The sequence below is a fragment of the Vulpes lagopus genome, chromosome 12 (assembly GCF_018345385.1).
Source record: "Vulpes lagopus strain Blue_001 chromosome 12, ASM1834538v1, whole genome shotgun sequence".
Taxonomy (NCBI): domain Eukaryota; kingdom Metazoa; phylum Chordata; class Mammalia; order Carnivora; family Canidae; genus Vulpes; species Vulpes lagopus.
In genome coordinates, this window is record NC_054835.1 from 36,490,604 (window position 1) to 36,506,367 (window position 15,764).

At 51.5% G+C, this 15,764-nt stretch overlaps 1 protein-coding gene across 1 annotated transcript; it reads left to right on the plus strand.

Annotated features, from left to right (window-relative positions):
- Positions 1 to 1,386: 1,386 nt before the first annotated feature.
- Positions 1,387 to 3,420, plus strand: HOXB13 (homeobox B13). Its single transcript, XM_041726816.1, has 2 exons — positions 1,387 to 1,990; positions 3,167 to 3,420. Exons 1-2 carry the CDS (start codon positions 1,387 to 1,389, stop codon positions 3,418 to 3,420), a joined length of 858 nt encoding a protein of 285 aa, XP_041582750.1.
- Positions 3,421 to 15,764: the final 12,344 nt, after the last annotated feature.

The window sequence follows — 15,764 nt, forward strand, 5'->3', positions numbered from 1 at the left end:
CCTTTTTCCTTCTAAGGAAGTGGAAAGCCTGGAGGAAGCAGATAGGGGTCCTGGGCTTTCTGGATACTCAGCTTGGGTAGGAATGTGTCAGGGTCAGAGTGAGTCACCTGGGCCTCTTGGAACACAAGAGGAGAACCCCAGGGCAGAGAGACTAGACATCTCCACACAGGGCAGCCTTCTTCTTTCTTGGGGTCCAGAACCCTTGCAACTAATGCATGGCCAATTAGGCCTGGCTTCGCAGAAATTCCTTAGATCTCAGAAAAGGAGGGAGGGAAGAGGTCCTCTTTTCTGGCCGGTACTTCAGGATTTTATAAGATCCGTTCCCATTCCCTCCTTCAAGTTGTCTCTTTCTCCCTTTCTGCTGCTGTCCCTGCCTCTCTCTCTCTGAATATACAGGTCATGCGTGTCCTCTCTCCTACATATATCTCTCTCCCCACCATTAAATGCAAATCCAGACCCCCCTTTCACAGGCTACATCCAGAAACTTCATTTCCCCTTCAGATCTGACCCTTGCACGTCCCAGGCTCCAGATGTCCCGTCTTCTTCGGAGCTCTTGTCCCCCTCCCTCTCCTTCTGCCCCACCCTGATCCGGGAGCGGCGGGGCGGGAGCTGGGATCCCCGGGGAAGGGGCTTGCCAGGCACTTCCCTGGGCAGCGTATTACGCGCATCCGGAATAGGAGGGGCACCTGGAATGAACCGGGTTGCTTGTAGCCAGGACCCAGAGCCGGGGGCTCCCAGAAATACCCGTTGGCCCCCATTTCCCAGCCTCTTCTGGTTCAGGCACATTCCCAGGTTCCCCTTTCAGGCACAGAGCGGCCTCCCGCCCCCCCTTCCCCTTGAGACGCACGTTTTATAGGGGGAGCTTTTTATTCTCTCGTTAAACCAGCCAAAGCACCGGAGACAGAGAGCCAGGGAGGGAGAGGAGGCGGCGGAGGTGGGATGGGCCCCTGTCTTCTCTCCCTCCGCCTCCCTCCTCTCCGCCCCCCACCCCCCACCAGCTGGGAAGCTCCAAACTGGACAGCAGCTTTCCTCTGCGTCGTTTTCACAGGCAATAAAAGTGAGGGAGAGACGAAGGGAGGGAGAGAGGGAGGGAGGGAAGGAGGGAGGGAGGGAGGAGAAGAGACAGAGAGGAGCTGGGGTAAAGTATTTTCGCAATTTCTGCCCTGAAGATTTTATTAGCCTCTCCCGCAGGCCGCAGCCAATCAGCGCGCGTGCCCTGGCACCTGCGTCTCCTGCGTCAGGACGGCCGGGCTGAGCGAATGCAGCGCCCTGAGGGCTGCGAGCGATTTAAAACGCCTTGGATTCCCGGGGCCTGGGTGGGGAGAGACAGCTGGGTGCCCCCCGGATCCCCCCTCCCCAGCGCCCCATGAGCGGACCCTCGGCCCCATGGAGCCCGGCGACTATGCCACCTTGGACGGGGCCAAGGACCTGGAAGGCTTGTCGGTAGTGGGAGGGGGTCGAAATCTCGTGGCGCCCTCGCCGCTGGCCAGCCACCCCGCCGCGGCGCCTCCGCTGATGCCCGCTGTCAACTACGCGCCGCTGGATCTGCCGGGCTCCACGGAACCGCCCAAGCAGTGCCACCCTTGCCCCGGGGTGCCCCAGGGGGCGGCCCCGGCTCCGGTGCCTTATGGCTACTTTGGAGGCGGGTACTACTCCTGCCGGGTGGCCCGGAGCTCGCTGAAACCCTGTGCCCAGGCGGCCACCCTAGCTGCCTACCCCGCGGAGACGGCCACGGCCGGGGAGGAGTACCCCAGCCGACCCACCGAGTTTGCCTTCTATCCTGGGTACCCGGGACCCTACCAGCCAATGGCCAGTTACCTGGATGTGTCGGTGGTGCAGACTCTGGGAGCCCCCGGGGAGCCTCGCCACGACTCCCTGCTGCCTGTGGACAGTTACCAGCCCTGGGCCCTCACCGGTGGCTGGAACGGCCAGATGTGTTGCCAGGCGGAGCAGAACCCACCCAGTGCCTTCTGGAAGGCAGCATTTGCAGGTAACTTGCCCCACTATGTTTGTTGGGTCCCCTTGGTGCTGACTGTGGGTGGTAGGCCCTGCTGGTGCTCGCAGGGGGAGGAAGTGAAGGGAGATTTGGGGCCTGTGAGGAGGAGCTTGTGCTCATCGGTTGGCTGTTAGGACGCTGAAGGAGGGTTCAGGCAGATGAAGAGACAGGGTGGAGGCCCCAGAGGGTCAGCATGAGGGGCCTGAGCTGGGTGCTATTGGAAGGCTGTGGGCTACCAGGTACCTTCATCTCCTTAGGAGGCCTTGGGACCTGCTTTTCAATATGTCCAAGTGTTTGATTCTTTTTGCTGTTGACGGGAATCAGGCTGTTCTACCTCGCAGATCCGAGGGTTAATTCTACCAAAAGGCTAAATGACTCTCTATTCAGTGAGTAATGGGGATGGGGTGGGTAGGAACATGGATATTGAATGTTCTGTGAAGAATACAAACCCTCATTTTCTTTCAGATGAATTTTTCAGTTTCTTTTTAAAAAATATTTTATTTATTCATGAGAGACAGGCAGAGAGAGAACGAGAGGCAGAGACACAGGCAGAGGAAGAAGCAGGCTCCATGCAGGGAGCCTGATGTGGGACTGGATCCTGGGACCCCAGGATCACGCCCTGGGCCGAAGGCAGGCGCTAAACTGCTGAGCCATCCAGGGATCCCAATTTTTCAGTTTCTAAAGGAAAATCTAGATTCCCTGCAGTTATAACTTAGGGGCATGTGTATGTGTGTGTGTGTGTTGTGTGCATGTTGGGGGTGTGTGTGTGTGTATGTGTGTGTGTGTGTGTATTGGGAGTGGGAGCAGAAAAGTGTTCCTTTCTGCACTTAATTTGCCTGTAGAATCTATGAGAGTGGCCAAGAGTCTGAAAATGCATGAGGGTGGATATATATGACTGTGGGCAAAGGTCTGGCAGGGTGTGATGGGTGTGTTTGCAGACCTGCAATGCTGAGGACTGGGATGGGTGAGGATGGCTTGCAGGAACCTGGTCTTTCAAAACCTAAGTGGTGATGAGAAAACAGCCAGAAGTCAAGGTGTCCCCCAGTGCTTTGGGGGAGTGGTTGTGTCTGGGTGCTCCCATAGGATTGCTTAGCTTGTAGGGCCTGCGTTTGTGCGTGGGCTTGTGGGTGGAGGTCTGAGTGTGGCTCTCTCTCTCTTCTTCCACGGCAGAGTCAGGCACACAGCACCCTCCCGATGGTTGTGCCTTCCGACGTGGGCGTAAGAAGCGCATTCCTTACAGCAAGGGGCAGTTGCGGGAGCTGGAGCGCGAGTATTCAGCTAATAAGTTCATCACCAAGGACAAGAGGCGCAAGATCTCTGCGGCCACCAGCCTCTCAGAGCGCCAGATCACCATCTGGTTTCAGAACCGCAGGGTTAAGGAGAAGAAAGTCCTTGCCAAGGTCAAGACCAGCACTACTCTGTGAGGGAGATCCCTGGCTGGGGGAGTGGGGGAGAAATAGAAGTATCCTAGGGAGACCAGGAGCCTGCCAGCGCCAGGCTGGAACGCAGGACTCTGCCGAGGGGCTCCCAGAGGTTGCACTCTTCCCAGGCCACAGCTCCTGGGCTGTTCCTCAGGGATAGCCCGGGTGCCCCCATATGTTTTAGGGAGCCAGTGAGGCCCAGAGTTATAGTCCAGTCCACCAGAGTGACATACCACCCACAGGACCTGTCGCCAGTCACAATCATTCATCCTGGTAGTGGTAATTGTCACCATAACCAGTATGAGCTGCCATGATAATTAGTTTCAAATTTTTATCTAGAGCTCTGAAGAGCACTTGAGAAACTGCTTGCATGGATTGAGCTGATAATGAATAAACTTGGAGGGAGACCCAAGGCAGGGAAGCTTCCTTTGCATCCACATCCATTTCCAAATCCTATCCCCCACCCCAGTGACTGCAGCAGATAGGAGAAAAGGCAGATTCACTCCTGTGACTACCATTGCTCATTTGGCATTTTTCTAAGATGACTCCTGGGCAGGATGGACAACACTGGGGGGTACCTCTCCCTCCCTCCCTGTCCACACCCTGGGTTGTATGCTGAGGTCTCAGAAGTCCCATCCTTAACTCTTAGATTTCGTCCTTGTGTGAAAATGAAGCCAGTGAACTGCCCTCCTGAGTCCTCCTGCCTCCAGAAAAACTGAGTTTGAGAAAGCTCTGGATAATTCACCATCTCTCATTTCTTCCCCTAAACTTTCCAAGTCTTCCCTTAACAATCCTGGTGGTTCTGTCCAGGTTATAGTTCATTGGGGCATTTGGGAGTTGCATGAAATAGGTATTTGTGGCCTTGTAGACATGCCCCTCCCAGGCACAAATAGTTACAGAACTAGGGAGTAGAACGCTACCCTATTGGCAGGCACATCACAAACACGCTGGAATAGCCAGGCTGGAAAGAAAACCAGAAAATGGCCCTTCACCACCCATTCTCCCTCTGCTTTGCTTCTACTTGACATCAGGAGACGTTGTGGGTCCCAAGCCTGGGAGATGGGTCAGGCCCTTTTGTGGGTGAAAAAACAGTGGGTGGCAGAAGCCCAAAGACTCAGGTCAGGCGTCTTAGGCAAGAGTGGCTGCAGATCTCTTTCCTTTTCACTTTGTGCTGGTTTGGTCCAACTACCCTGAATCCTGGGTAGGTGGAGGATCATGTTGGCACCAACTCTCTTTTCTCCATCCACATAGACAGAGACTGAACATGTGTGGAATTGCAGACACCTGGGGCAGACATGCTGTTCACAGAGCTGCAGAACCCAGGACCCTGACACGGAGCCTTGGCCTCTGTGAGGGCTCCCTCATGTCACGTACCTGGGCCCACTGCCCTGTGGGATTCACCACCTTGGCTGCACGGCCAAGTCAGCGGGTTTGCCCTGGATCTTCCTTTGCCTGGGCCGACACACTCCCTGTGATCCAGAGCCCAGGTTCGAAGTGGAGTGGACCTGTACAACCCACCATCCCAGACACCACCAGGAGCAGCTGGTGAGGCCGGAGGTGACTGTCTCAATGGTGTCTCAGAGCGGGCTCAGCCTCCTAGTTCTCCAGGAAGCCCTGTGTAGCCAAGGCACGTTTACAACCCCTGCTGTCAGGTGGGATTCTAGTCCTGGCTCCTTTCCTGGGAATGAGTTGAGAAGCAACTCAGATTCTCCTTAATCTATTTACCAAAGAGGAACCCAGGGCCAAGGGGGAAAGGCTCCAGAGGTGGCCATCACCCTCCCCTGTTGGGACTCCTTGACTGTGTCTGCTTAAGGGAGAAGAGGGGAGGTGTCAATTTTGTGATTAAAAAACAAAACAAAACAAAACAAACCCTTCCAAACTCCCGGGTCCTGTTTAAGCTCCTTGATAAAGCACCCGGCTCAGAGGAAGTTACTTCCTGCTTTTCATTCTCTTCTAAGCAAAGTCTCAAGCGAGTAGCTTTTAACTTCAGGGGTCCTCAAGGATAGTGTGTGCGGACCCCTCCCTCGCTGCTTCAGAAGTGGCCAGACTTCAGTGCACATAGGGATGTGGGCAGGGTGCGGGAGAAATGAAGGGGGCTTTATGGTGCGGGGTCCCCTTCCAAAGGAGAGAAAAGACCGCAAAAGGGGCTGACACTTGGACTAACCCAGCCAGCCTAGGTGGAGCCCTGAAAGGAGTCAGAGACCTCGAGACCCGTCCTCCCGGGGCTCTAACTTCTCCGATACCAGGGACTTAAAGTTTCGTTGTATTATTCGTTCGCAGTAATTTCAGAACGAACCAAAAATTTGGGATTTTAGAGATTTATTTCGCTACCAATGTGAGTTTGTGGATTATTAAAAAGGCAAGGTCGCCCCCTTCCGGCAGAAGTTTGCTATTTCAGGGAAACCCGCCGGGCGGCTGGGCCTGGACTGTCCCTCTAGGAGCCCCAGGGTTCCGGATGCCTGGGGTCTCCGGCCTCCCGGGGTTGGGGAGTTTGGGGCAGCTTGTGAGAGCGACGGGACCCGGAGGGATTGGGCCAAGGTATCTGCAGACGTATCGGTCCGGCAAGCGAGAGACTAAGAGGCGGGCAAGCAGGGCAGCGCGAGCGATCTGGAATAGAGAACAGGCTCGCCAGGGCTCCAGAAGCCAGGCCGCGGCGCCCTCCGCCCCGGGTCCAGGTCCTCCAGCGGACGGAATATTTTCTTTATCTTCCTCCGCAGAGCAGTTCGCGGTGACACCCTCCTTTTTTCTCCTGGGAGTGAGGCTTGGAATCTATGCAAAACAAAACAAATTTAAATTTCGTTTGGCTTTACATCCTTTCATGAAACCCCTTTCCAAACACCAATTTTACTCCCGAGGCAGATTATACCCCCTCCCACCCAGACCGAGCACTTAAAAATCTCTCACTAATTTGGGTTAAATTTTAACAAAACCCGTACATTTACGTTTACATTTACTTGACTGCAGCGATTTGCTTCTGAGTAGGGCCATTTTTAGATCCCGGGGAGCGTGTTTTGCTAAAAATTATCCAGACTGAAACATGTGAGCACAACGTTCATAAATGGCTAAATTCAGACAATCTCATGAACAAATGCATGTAGAAGTGCCCAAATATACTCCTGAAAATACACCAGGCGTCTTTATCCACTACCGAGGCGTAATTGTTCTCAGAGCTGCGCTCCACGCGCTCTCACTCCGAGCCAAACATTTCGGCCTGTGAGTCTCAGCAAGCGTCCAAATCGGATCGGAGGGTCGCGTCTACGCCGGCTCCACGGCCGAAATCACTTCTAACTCCAAAGCAGTTGTTATTTTTATTAGGCTTCCAGAGGCCGATTTGCGGGGTAGTGGTGGAGAAGTGCGTAGACGCGACCTCCGGAAGCTCTTTTCGAATCTAAATCCCCGCAGCAGCCTAGCCAAGAGCCAGGCGGGGGCTCCGGCCCTGGGGGGGCTCTACTCACGCTGGCGAACGCTTGCGGCAGCTCGGCACTCCGCGGGCTGCGGTGTCCCCCGCCCCAGCCACCCCTCCCGGGAGTCGCTCCAGAGCGGGAAGCTGCCCCTGAGGCTGGAAAAAGACTCTGATCGAGTCCCCTCCGCCCCCCAGTTCTCCCAGCGGCCCGGCTCCCCTCCTCCGACTCAAGCAAACTGCCCTCCCCTCCTTCCCGTCATTGATGTTTTATCCGAAGGCCCAAGTGCAGCACTTTAATTTGGTTTCCTTCGGGGGAAACTCTCTGTGCCCCCGCCCCGTCCGGTCTCCGAGAAACCCCGGAGCCAAGATCGTGGATTAGATGCGTAAACCTGCAATAGAGCGCGGAGGTGCCTGCTGCACCGGGGCAAAAGGAGACGGTTCTGCTGTTCTGGAGGAAATTGATATCCTATTCTCCCCCACTTGAACGGTTCCTCTCCAGGAGAGGGGGGAGGAAGCAGTAGAGTGGCTCTCCGCCTCTCACCCGAGTGGGACACCCCTCCGCTCCCCCCCGCGCCCCCGTCGGCGCAGATCTGGGCCTGGAGAGAGACTTAAAATCATCCTGGGGCGACCTGATGCCAGCCTTTCGGACTCTGTCGGCTACAAGTTACCTCTGTCTCGAAAGGGAGTGAGGGTGGCCGAGCAGACGAAGGATAGTGTTCCACCATGGGCTTCCCTCCCCTAAATTGCCCCCGAAGTGAGAGAGGATTTGGCTACAGCAAGAGTTCAATCGCCCCCAGAATGAGAAAAGGAGAGAGTCTGCGGATGCCTGGAGGGGAGGGGATTGAGTGGGAGGGGAGGGTCAGGGGCTTTGCCATTGAACTTGAAGTTTCAGGTAGGTGGTCTCCACCGCCTCCGCCCCCACTCTCCTAAACGCTGTGCTAGAAGTTGGGGGAAAAGGTGGGGGAAGGATGAGGGAAGGGTGGGGGGCCACCTCCGGTCTTGGGAAGGAGCGAGAAGGTCATGCAGTGGGGAAAGGCTGGAGAGGACTGGAGGACGGCTGGGGATGCCGAAGGTGGCGTGGAGGCGAGGAGGCCTGTGTCTGCGCTGGGGAGGAGACGCTCCAGCCTTCTCCCAAGGTGGGGAGCATTCCACAGAGCGCCCTCTCCCTTAGCTCCGCCCCAGACTCTGATGGGGGGGGCACCTAGTGCTGCGCCACCTGTCCTTCCGCCTCTGGCCCGAGGTGCTCGAGCGGAGCCCCAGTCCCGGGCCGCTCCGAGGCTGAAACCTTCCGGCCAGGGCCTGCAGCGCTCAGGGCCTGGACGCAAGATGAAGGTCTCTCCTTTGCAGAGAGAACAAGAGTGTTATGTGCCCACTTCTCAGACCAGGGACCGGCCCGTTTCAATACCTCCAAGACTGCGTTTCTCCGTAACAAGGTAAACTGATCCGTGGGCCAAAGGCACTAACCGCTTTCTCAGTCTGGGACCCGCCTCAGGAAGCCCCGGGGTGGTCCTCCAGGAATTTGGAGGCCTCCGCGGTCTAAGCGGGCAGGGAAGGGCGGATAGAAGGGACTTGAGGCCAGACAGAGACCCACCACCTGGCGAGGTTCCTGGCCTCCACGTCGGTTCCTGGAGAGACACGCAGCTGCCTGAGCAGAAAGCGCTTCGCAGCATGCGGGACCTGCCCGGACCTCGGCAGGGGACAGGCTGGCGGGTGGGAGCCAGTGCCAGGCGCTGGGGCCCCCCCAGATGACCTCTGTTTGTCTCCAACTGGATGGAATCCTGGCACAGACACAATTAATATTATTGTTAATGCTATTGCTATTGTTCTTATTTAAAATAATAATTCTTTCCAACACACCTATTTTGGAAAACTCCGTGAAAATTAACTGTAACGATAACTCTGATGATTGATTAGCTCACCTTTAAGAGAAAGGCTCTGGCCCTTAAAAAAATAAATCAGGGAGCGCCTGGCTGGCACAGTCTGAAGAGCTTTGGACTTGATCTCTGAGTGGAGTGGTGAGTTCAAGCCCCCACATTGGGTGTAGAGATTACCTAAAGAAATAAAACTTAAAAAAATCAGTATACCTTACTCTCTGAACCGCTGCCTTCTCCCCCCACCCCCCTATCCCCTCCCCATTCCTGCATCCTTTTCAGAAGCTTAGTAAGTGCCCAGGAGCTGAGGAGCAACTGGAGAGGACACATGCCACTGGTATATGTGCACTGGGGCTCAGAGTCCCCACCAAGTCCTTAGGCACTGACACTGCTAATCTGTTGGTCTTAGGGTGGGCAGGGTAATCTACAGGCACACTCAGGACTAACAGGTCCCCTCTTCCCTGCCCCCCAAGCTGACTCCTCCTGTTCATGCCCCCTTCAGAGCTCCTATCACACTGACAAAACCTACAACTGGGTGCACATTTCATAAAATAAGGAAATTGAGACCAAGAGAAGATAAGTTCCTTGATCACTGTCAATTGGCCTGCCGAAGCAGAGGTGATCCCCAAAGCAAGAGTTCTTAAAGCTAGGGTGGTGGAAGGGCAGGAGGGTGGGGGGTGGGGGTGAATGGGTGATGTGCACTGAGGGGGGCACTTGACGGGATGAGCACTGGGTGTTATTCTGTATGTTGGTAAATTGAACACCAATAAAAAATAAATTTATTAAAAAAAAAAACAACTAAGCTCCTTTGCCGATACCCTGAGGGAGAATAGGAAGCCCAGTCTCTTCAAGACCCCCGCATGCCTCTTTTCACAAGGTTCCCCTAGACTCTGGCAAATCCTTGTTTCCATCCGGAGCCATCCCCTGGTGTCCCTCAGGGGCACTTAAGCTCCCTAGCCCCTCCAGGGTGCATCAGGCGATTTGCATAAGTGACGAAAAAAAGAGGGATTAAAGACAAATGGAAATTTAGTTCAATCCACCATTCATTTACCAAGTATCTACTGCCCGCAAAATCTTCCACTGGGAGTAGGAGGCTATAGAAGAGACCATGGAAAGACCCTCTCCCATCCCACTGAGCCCTGCCTCGCTCTTGCTGCCTGAAGGTCTGCGGCTTCTTCAGATGTGACCTCCCACACCGTGTGGCCCGATCAATGACTACAACGAGGACAAATCTTTCTCACGAGGAGTGAGAAAGATTCGCCCCTCTCCCCATGGTATCTGGGGGAGCTTCCCAGAAAAGGTCGTGTTGGAACAGCATCAAGAAAGATGCTTATAATATCAAATCCTACAGGGAAGATCGAGGAGGAGGCGGCGGCGGCTGGGAAACGCAGGTTGTGCAGAGAGATCGGTGGGGCCGGGGCTCCGCGGGCGGAGCAGGCAGGCGAGAACGCAGGGGCGTGAGCTCCGGACTCTGAACGCTGGGCCAAGCCCGCGCAGCGATCGCACGCTCCTCGCCATTCCCACTGCGACCGCCCCACTCCCGCGCAGGCCAGCCTGCACCGAGGGATGGTGTCGCCCCGCAGGCCCCAGGCAGGCAGGGGACCAAGAGCTCTCGGAGAGCGGGATCGGTACCCTTCCCGAGCACCTTCAGCTCCCCGGTTCCAGCCGCGCCCAAGACCTGCGCTCGGCCTTTGTCTGACGGACGGTGGATGTTCGCTGCCCTCCCCCTCCAGGCAGGGTTTTGTCATTGAACTTGAGTCAGGCCGTAAACATTCCTTCACCCCTCCGGGAGCGGGATCGGGACGCGGGGCGGGTGGAGAGAAAGGGGGCAGGGGAGGGTTGTGGAAGGAACCGGAACGCAGAGGCCTCTCCCAGCCAAGCCTGCAACGCTTTAACCGCAAGCGTCTGTCCTTTGTCTTCCGCGGAAAACCCGCCCGGTCTGCATTTAAAATCCCGGTTAGTGAGGCCCTCCTCAAGTTAGAGCAGGATTGTGGTTTTTATTTTTATTTTATTTTTAATTTTTATTTATTTATTTTTTTAGAGCAGGATTTTAGTCAGGATCGACATAATGTACCTTTTTCATTTTCACCCTTTTCTGAGTCATGTTTTCTTATCTTGTCTTTAAGCAGCAAAATTCCCCTCCTCCCCCCCTTTTTAAATAACTAGGAAAAACAAACTATAAATAACAAAAGAGGGACGCTTGACTGGCTGAGTCTGTGGAGCCGGAGACTCTTGATCTCAGGGTTGTGAGTTCGAGCCCCACGTGGGGTGTAGAGATTACTTTAAAAAAATAGCAAACGAATAATAGCTAAAGCAGATGAAATATTAAAGAGCATTGGAGTAGGTCCTTCCCCGACCCACGCCTCCGTTTTCAAAGCGCCTCTCTCTCGGCAGGGTCATTCCAGCGGGTGGCCGTGGAGGCCCAAGGAGCCCTCGGTCTCTTCTGGCTCTGGAAACTTGAACTTGGTGAAAGGGGTCCCCACCCCCACGTCTGTGGCCGAGGAAATACTGGCCTGCGGAGATGCCAGACCCGGGAATCCGCGCGGCCCTCCCAGGGACAGGCCGGCAGGGGAAGCTGCGCAGGTCGGCCTATCCCGACGCAGTTAGTGCTTTTGGTTTTTTCTTTTTTCTCTTTCCTTCCTTCCTTCCTTCCTTCCTTCCTTCCTTCCTTCCTTCCTTCCTTCTTTCTCTTTTTCTCTCTCTCTCCTTCCTTCCTTTTTTTTTTTTTTTTAATTTTATTTATTTATGATAGTCACACAGAGAGACAGAGGCAGAGGCAGAGGGAGAAGCAGGCTCCATGCACCGGGAGCCCGACGTGGGACTCGATCCCAGGTCTCCAGGATCATGCCCTGGGCCAAAGGCAGGCGCCAAACCGCTGCGCCATCGATCCCTTTCTTTCTTTCTTCTTTCTTTCTTTCTTTCTTTCTTTCTTTCTTTCTTTCTTTCTTTCTCTCTCTCTCTCTCTCTTTCTTTTCTTTTCTTTTCTTTTCTTTTCTTTTCTTTTCTTTTCTTTTCTTTGTTCTTTCTTTCAAGATTCTAAAATCCTGGAGCAAAGGAGGATCAAAGATTCCACTCTGTGGTCTCTTGCAGGCTTAATAAGATGCAGTGTGGTAGGAACTGGCGCGCAGGGCTGGGGACGCAACTCCAGGTCCCGCGCCCGGCTGGCTTCCTCCCGGGCAAGGAGCCCTGGCGGCTCAGCCACCGCCAAGAACGCACCGGAAACCCGGGAATCCACAAAAAGCTCCTGGTTTCCTTTTGTGGGGCCAGATAAAGGGCGCGTAGGCAGATCCTCATTGGCAAACCCAGAAAGAGGCCTGAGGGAGTTGTCAGGATGAGGCTCTCCAAGTTCTACCCAGCACCCCATCTGGCTTTTACCTGCTGCAGGACTCGCATCAGAGGGGTTTGTTGTTTTATATTCTGGGCCCTGGAAAGAACCCAGCCAGCTCTTCTTCCTTTGTCTAACTTTGCGGGTGAAAGAGGCGTGGCCCCTGGGTCAAGTTCACCCACCCGGCTGCTGCTTCTAGGGAAAGTGGGGCCACGGTTGGCACCCGGGTCAGGAGAATCCTAAGCAATTGGAGTATATGTGGGGGGTGGGGGGTGGCAGGGAGGTAGAAGCTGCGGAGAAGGGCTTTTCAATTTTAGTTTGTTGTTGGGTTCTCACATCCCTGCCCTCCCCTTTCCTCAGCTCTGTATGGGAGAAATCACCTGACCCATCTTTCGAATTGGAGCCGTTTGTTTGGAAACATAAATGCAAAGATCTCAAGGAATGAGCTTCCCAGAAGTGGCATTAAATCTTTGGCACTTGGTCGTTTTGCATTTTGCTCTGGCATTTGTGAAAATTAAGGATTTCCAGTGTTGGATACAATGGTTTTTATGTAATCCAATTCAGAGTAAAAGAGGCCACATCTACAGTTTCCCAAAGGCTTCAGACTAAAACACATTGAAATGATTACTCCCAACATTCCTGACTTAAAAAAAAAAAAAAACCCTCAAAGTACAAAATACATATCCAGATTGCAGAAAATAAAATATGGGTTTTTTAACACATGCATACTTAAAAAAAACCTTTTTAATAAACAATCACCTTTTGTCCCCCGTTTGAGATTTCAGTGCTCTTGTTTTACAATTTGCAACCGCTGTTATTATTTTTGTGTCTCCCTCTCCCACCTTAGTTATATGCATTCTGTCCTGATTTTCTTTTCTTTCTTCTTTTAATTAATTTTTTTAAAGCAAGCCCCACACCCGACATCAGGTCGGCTTGAACTCCGACTCTGATGTCAAGAGTCCGCAGGCTTTATCTACTGAACCAGTTAGGCACCCCGTGACTCTAAAAAACACTGTACATTGACTACATCCTAGGCAATTTTCAAGTTATTAGTCTTCAAAATGTCATTTTAAAAAATGGATAATATGCAACAAAATGAGTTGTCATAATTTAGAAAACCATTGCCCTAATGATCATTTCGGTTGACTCATATTTAAAAAGAAAACTTTTTTTTTTCCTAATTACAAAAGTAGGGACGTCTAGTGGCTCAGCGGTTGAGAGTCTGCCTTTGGCTCAGGGCATGATCCTGGAGTCCCAGGATCGAGTTGAGCTCCCTGCATGGAGCCTGCTTCTGTCTCTGCCTCTCTCTCTCTGTCTCTCATGAATAAATAAATAAAACCATAAAAAAAGTAACACATTCTCATTGCCAGGAATTTCAAAGATAAAAAATATAAAGACAAAAATAAAAACCATCCCATATTCTATCACCCAAAGCTTATCAAAGCTAATTGTCAGTTGTTTTTCCTTGCCCCTGGGTATAATTTCAAAACCGAGCTTCTGCATGAACATTTTGTGTATCTTGCCTTTTAATTTAATATTATTCTCAGTATCATTAAATATTCTCCAAAAGCACAACTTGAAGGATTGCATAGCATCCAGACCTCGAGGTGTGTCAGCAGGTGGAAAAAATTTTCTGCAATTATGGATCATGGAGACAGCTTAGCTTCCATGTTTACTTTTAAAAATAATTCAGGGGCAGCCTGGGTGGTTCAGCGGTTTAGCACTGCCTTCAGCCCAGGGCATGATCCCAGAGTCCCCAGATGAGTCCCACATCGGGCTCCCGCATGGAGCCTGCTTCTCCCTCTGCCTGTATCTCTGCCCCTCTCTCTGTGTGTGTGTCTCTCATGAATAAATAAATAGAATCTTTTTTAAAAAATAAGAATAATTCATAAGAAAGAGAACACTGTTTTATGCCCCTAAGAATGCTGATAGGGAGATAAGAGTTGAATCTTCAAAATTCAAGGATAGAATGCTTCACATTTTGTAGCTAAAAAATTCTTCCTCCTAGTATTGATTGGAAGGGAACAAAAGGGAGGCCTTTCAGAGTGCTTGAAATATTCCATGTTTTGGTCAGGGTGGTGGTTGCACAGGTGTGGATGCACTGGAAAGATTAATTAAGCTAAACATTTAAGATCTGTGGACTTTTAAATTTTTAGACAGCTCTCCCAGTCTGGAAAGTTTATATCTGTTTACATAGAGAAAGAACAATGCAGGAAATAGGTGGAGGAAGTGGGGAAGGGATGGGGACCAGCCCAAACTGGACCAGTACATCCATTGGCTAGTTCACAGAGCCCAAAAGTAAATATTTGACAGCTAGTGGTGAGGGGGAGGAAAAGAGCCAGGCCCTTCTCCACAACCCCAGTGCTAACCCTTGCTAAGTAAAGATGGGTTTTCTTTTATAGTTGTGCTCTATGGCTTTGAATTTCCCTGGTGAGTAGAAGAGGAGTAAAAATAGGATAGAAGAGGTTTATAAAAAAGGTTAAAATGAACGCATAAACAGCTTACCCTGCCAACATTGTCATGTGAAATAGAAGTTTCTTTTTTTTTTTTTTAACTTTTTTTCTTTTAATTTTTATTTATTTATGATAGTCACACAGAGAGAGAGAGAGAGGCAGAGACATAGGCAGAGGGAGAAGCAGGCTCCATGCACCGGGAGCCTGATGTGGGATTCGATCCTGGGTCTCCAGGATCGCGCCCTGGGCCAAAGGCAGGCGCCAAACTGCTGCGCCACCCAGGGATCCCCGAAATAGAAGTTTCTATATAACATAAATTTTTTTTAATTCAGGAAAAAGAATCATTTTGGATCTATTTTGTTTTTGTTTTTTTTAAAGATTTTTTTTTTAAAGATTTTTGTTTTGTTTTTTTTAAAGATTTTATTTATTCATGAGAGACACAGAGAGAGGCAGAGACACAGGCAGAGGGAGAAGCAGGCTGTGGGACTCAATGTGGGACTCGATCCCGGGTCTCCAGGATCAGGCCCTGGGCTGAAGGCAGGCGCCCAACCGCTGAGCCACCCAGGCGCCCCTCTATTTTGTAACCTACCTTTTCACTTAGAAAGATGGCAGGCAGGATCTGGAGGCTGTGGGGACAACTGCCCTCCCAGATGACAATACGGACCTGTGAGGGACTAGAATGCTGTCTGAGGTCAGAGTTTGTTTTATTGGCACTATCTTGTGTGGCACTGTGTGCAGGCTGGAACATATGCTTAATCCCTAGAATGCTGGAGGAGAGGAGAAAAACCTTCAAACTATTTGGTGCCAGTATTTTCCTGTAGTGCTTTGAACAGAAGACAGTTATAACCACTGCTCAATATTCAGCTGTGATTTTTAAATTTATTTTTTATTTATTCACTTACTTTTTATCTATTCATTTATTTTAATTAATTTTTAAAATTAGGCTCCCTGCCCAACATGGGATTTGAACGCAAGACTCCAAGATCAAGAGTCATATGCACTACCACCAACAGCCAGCCAGACACTCCAGTGATTTTTAATTTTTTTATTGTCATTTCACTCTCTTTCATTAGGATTGGGATGCAATTGGATTTTTAATATCTGATGAAGATATAAAAGACATCTTTCTATTTCAGGAAAAGATACTGGGGGCGTTTTATAAAAAAGCTTCATTCCCCCCTTTTAAAGTATAATATAATTCAGTAAAGTGCATTAATTTTAAGTATATGGCTCAAGGAATATTTATTCATATAACCATTGTTCAGAACAAGATATAGAACAATTATTGCATCCAT

Excerpts from the sequence above, each read along its gene's own strand:
- HOXB13 (XM_041726816.1), top strand. The coding sequence starts at position 1,387 with ATGGAGCCCGGCGACTATGCCACCTTGGACGGGGCCAAGGACCTGGAA. Across the intron at positions 1,991-3,166 it reads CTGGAAGGCAGCATTTGCAG|AGTCAGGCACACAGCACCCT; the intron begins GTAACTTGCCCC and ends CTTCCACGGCAG.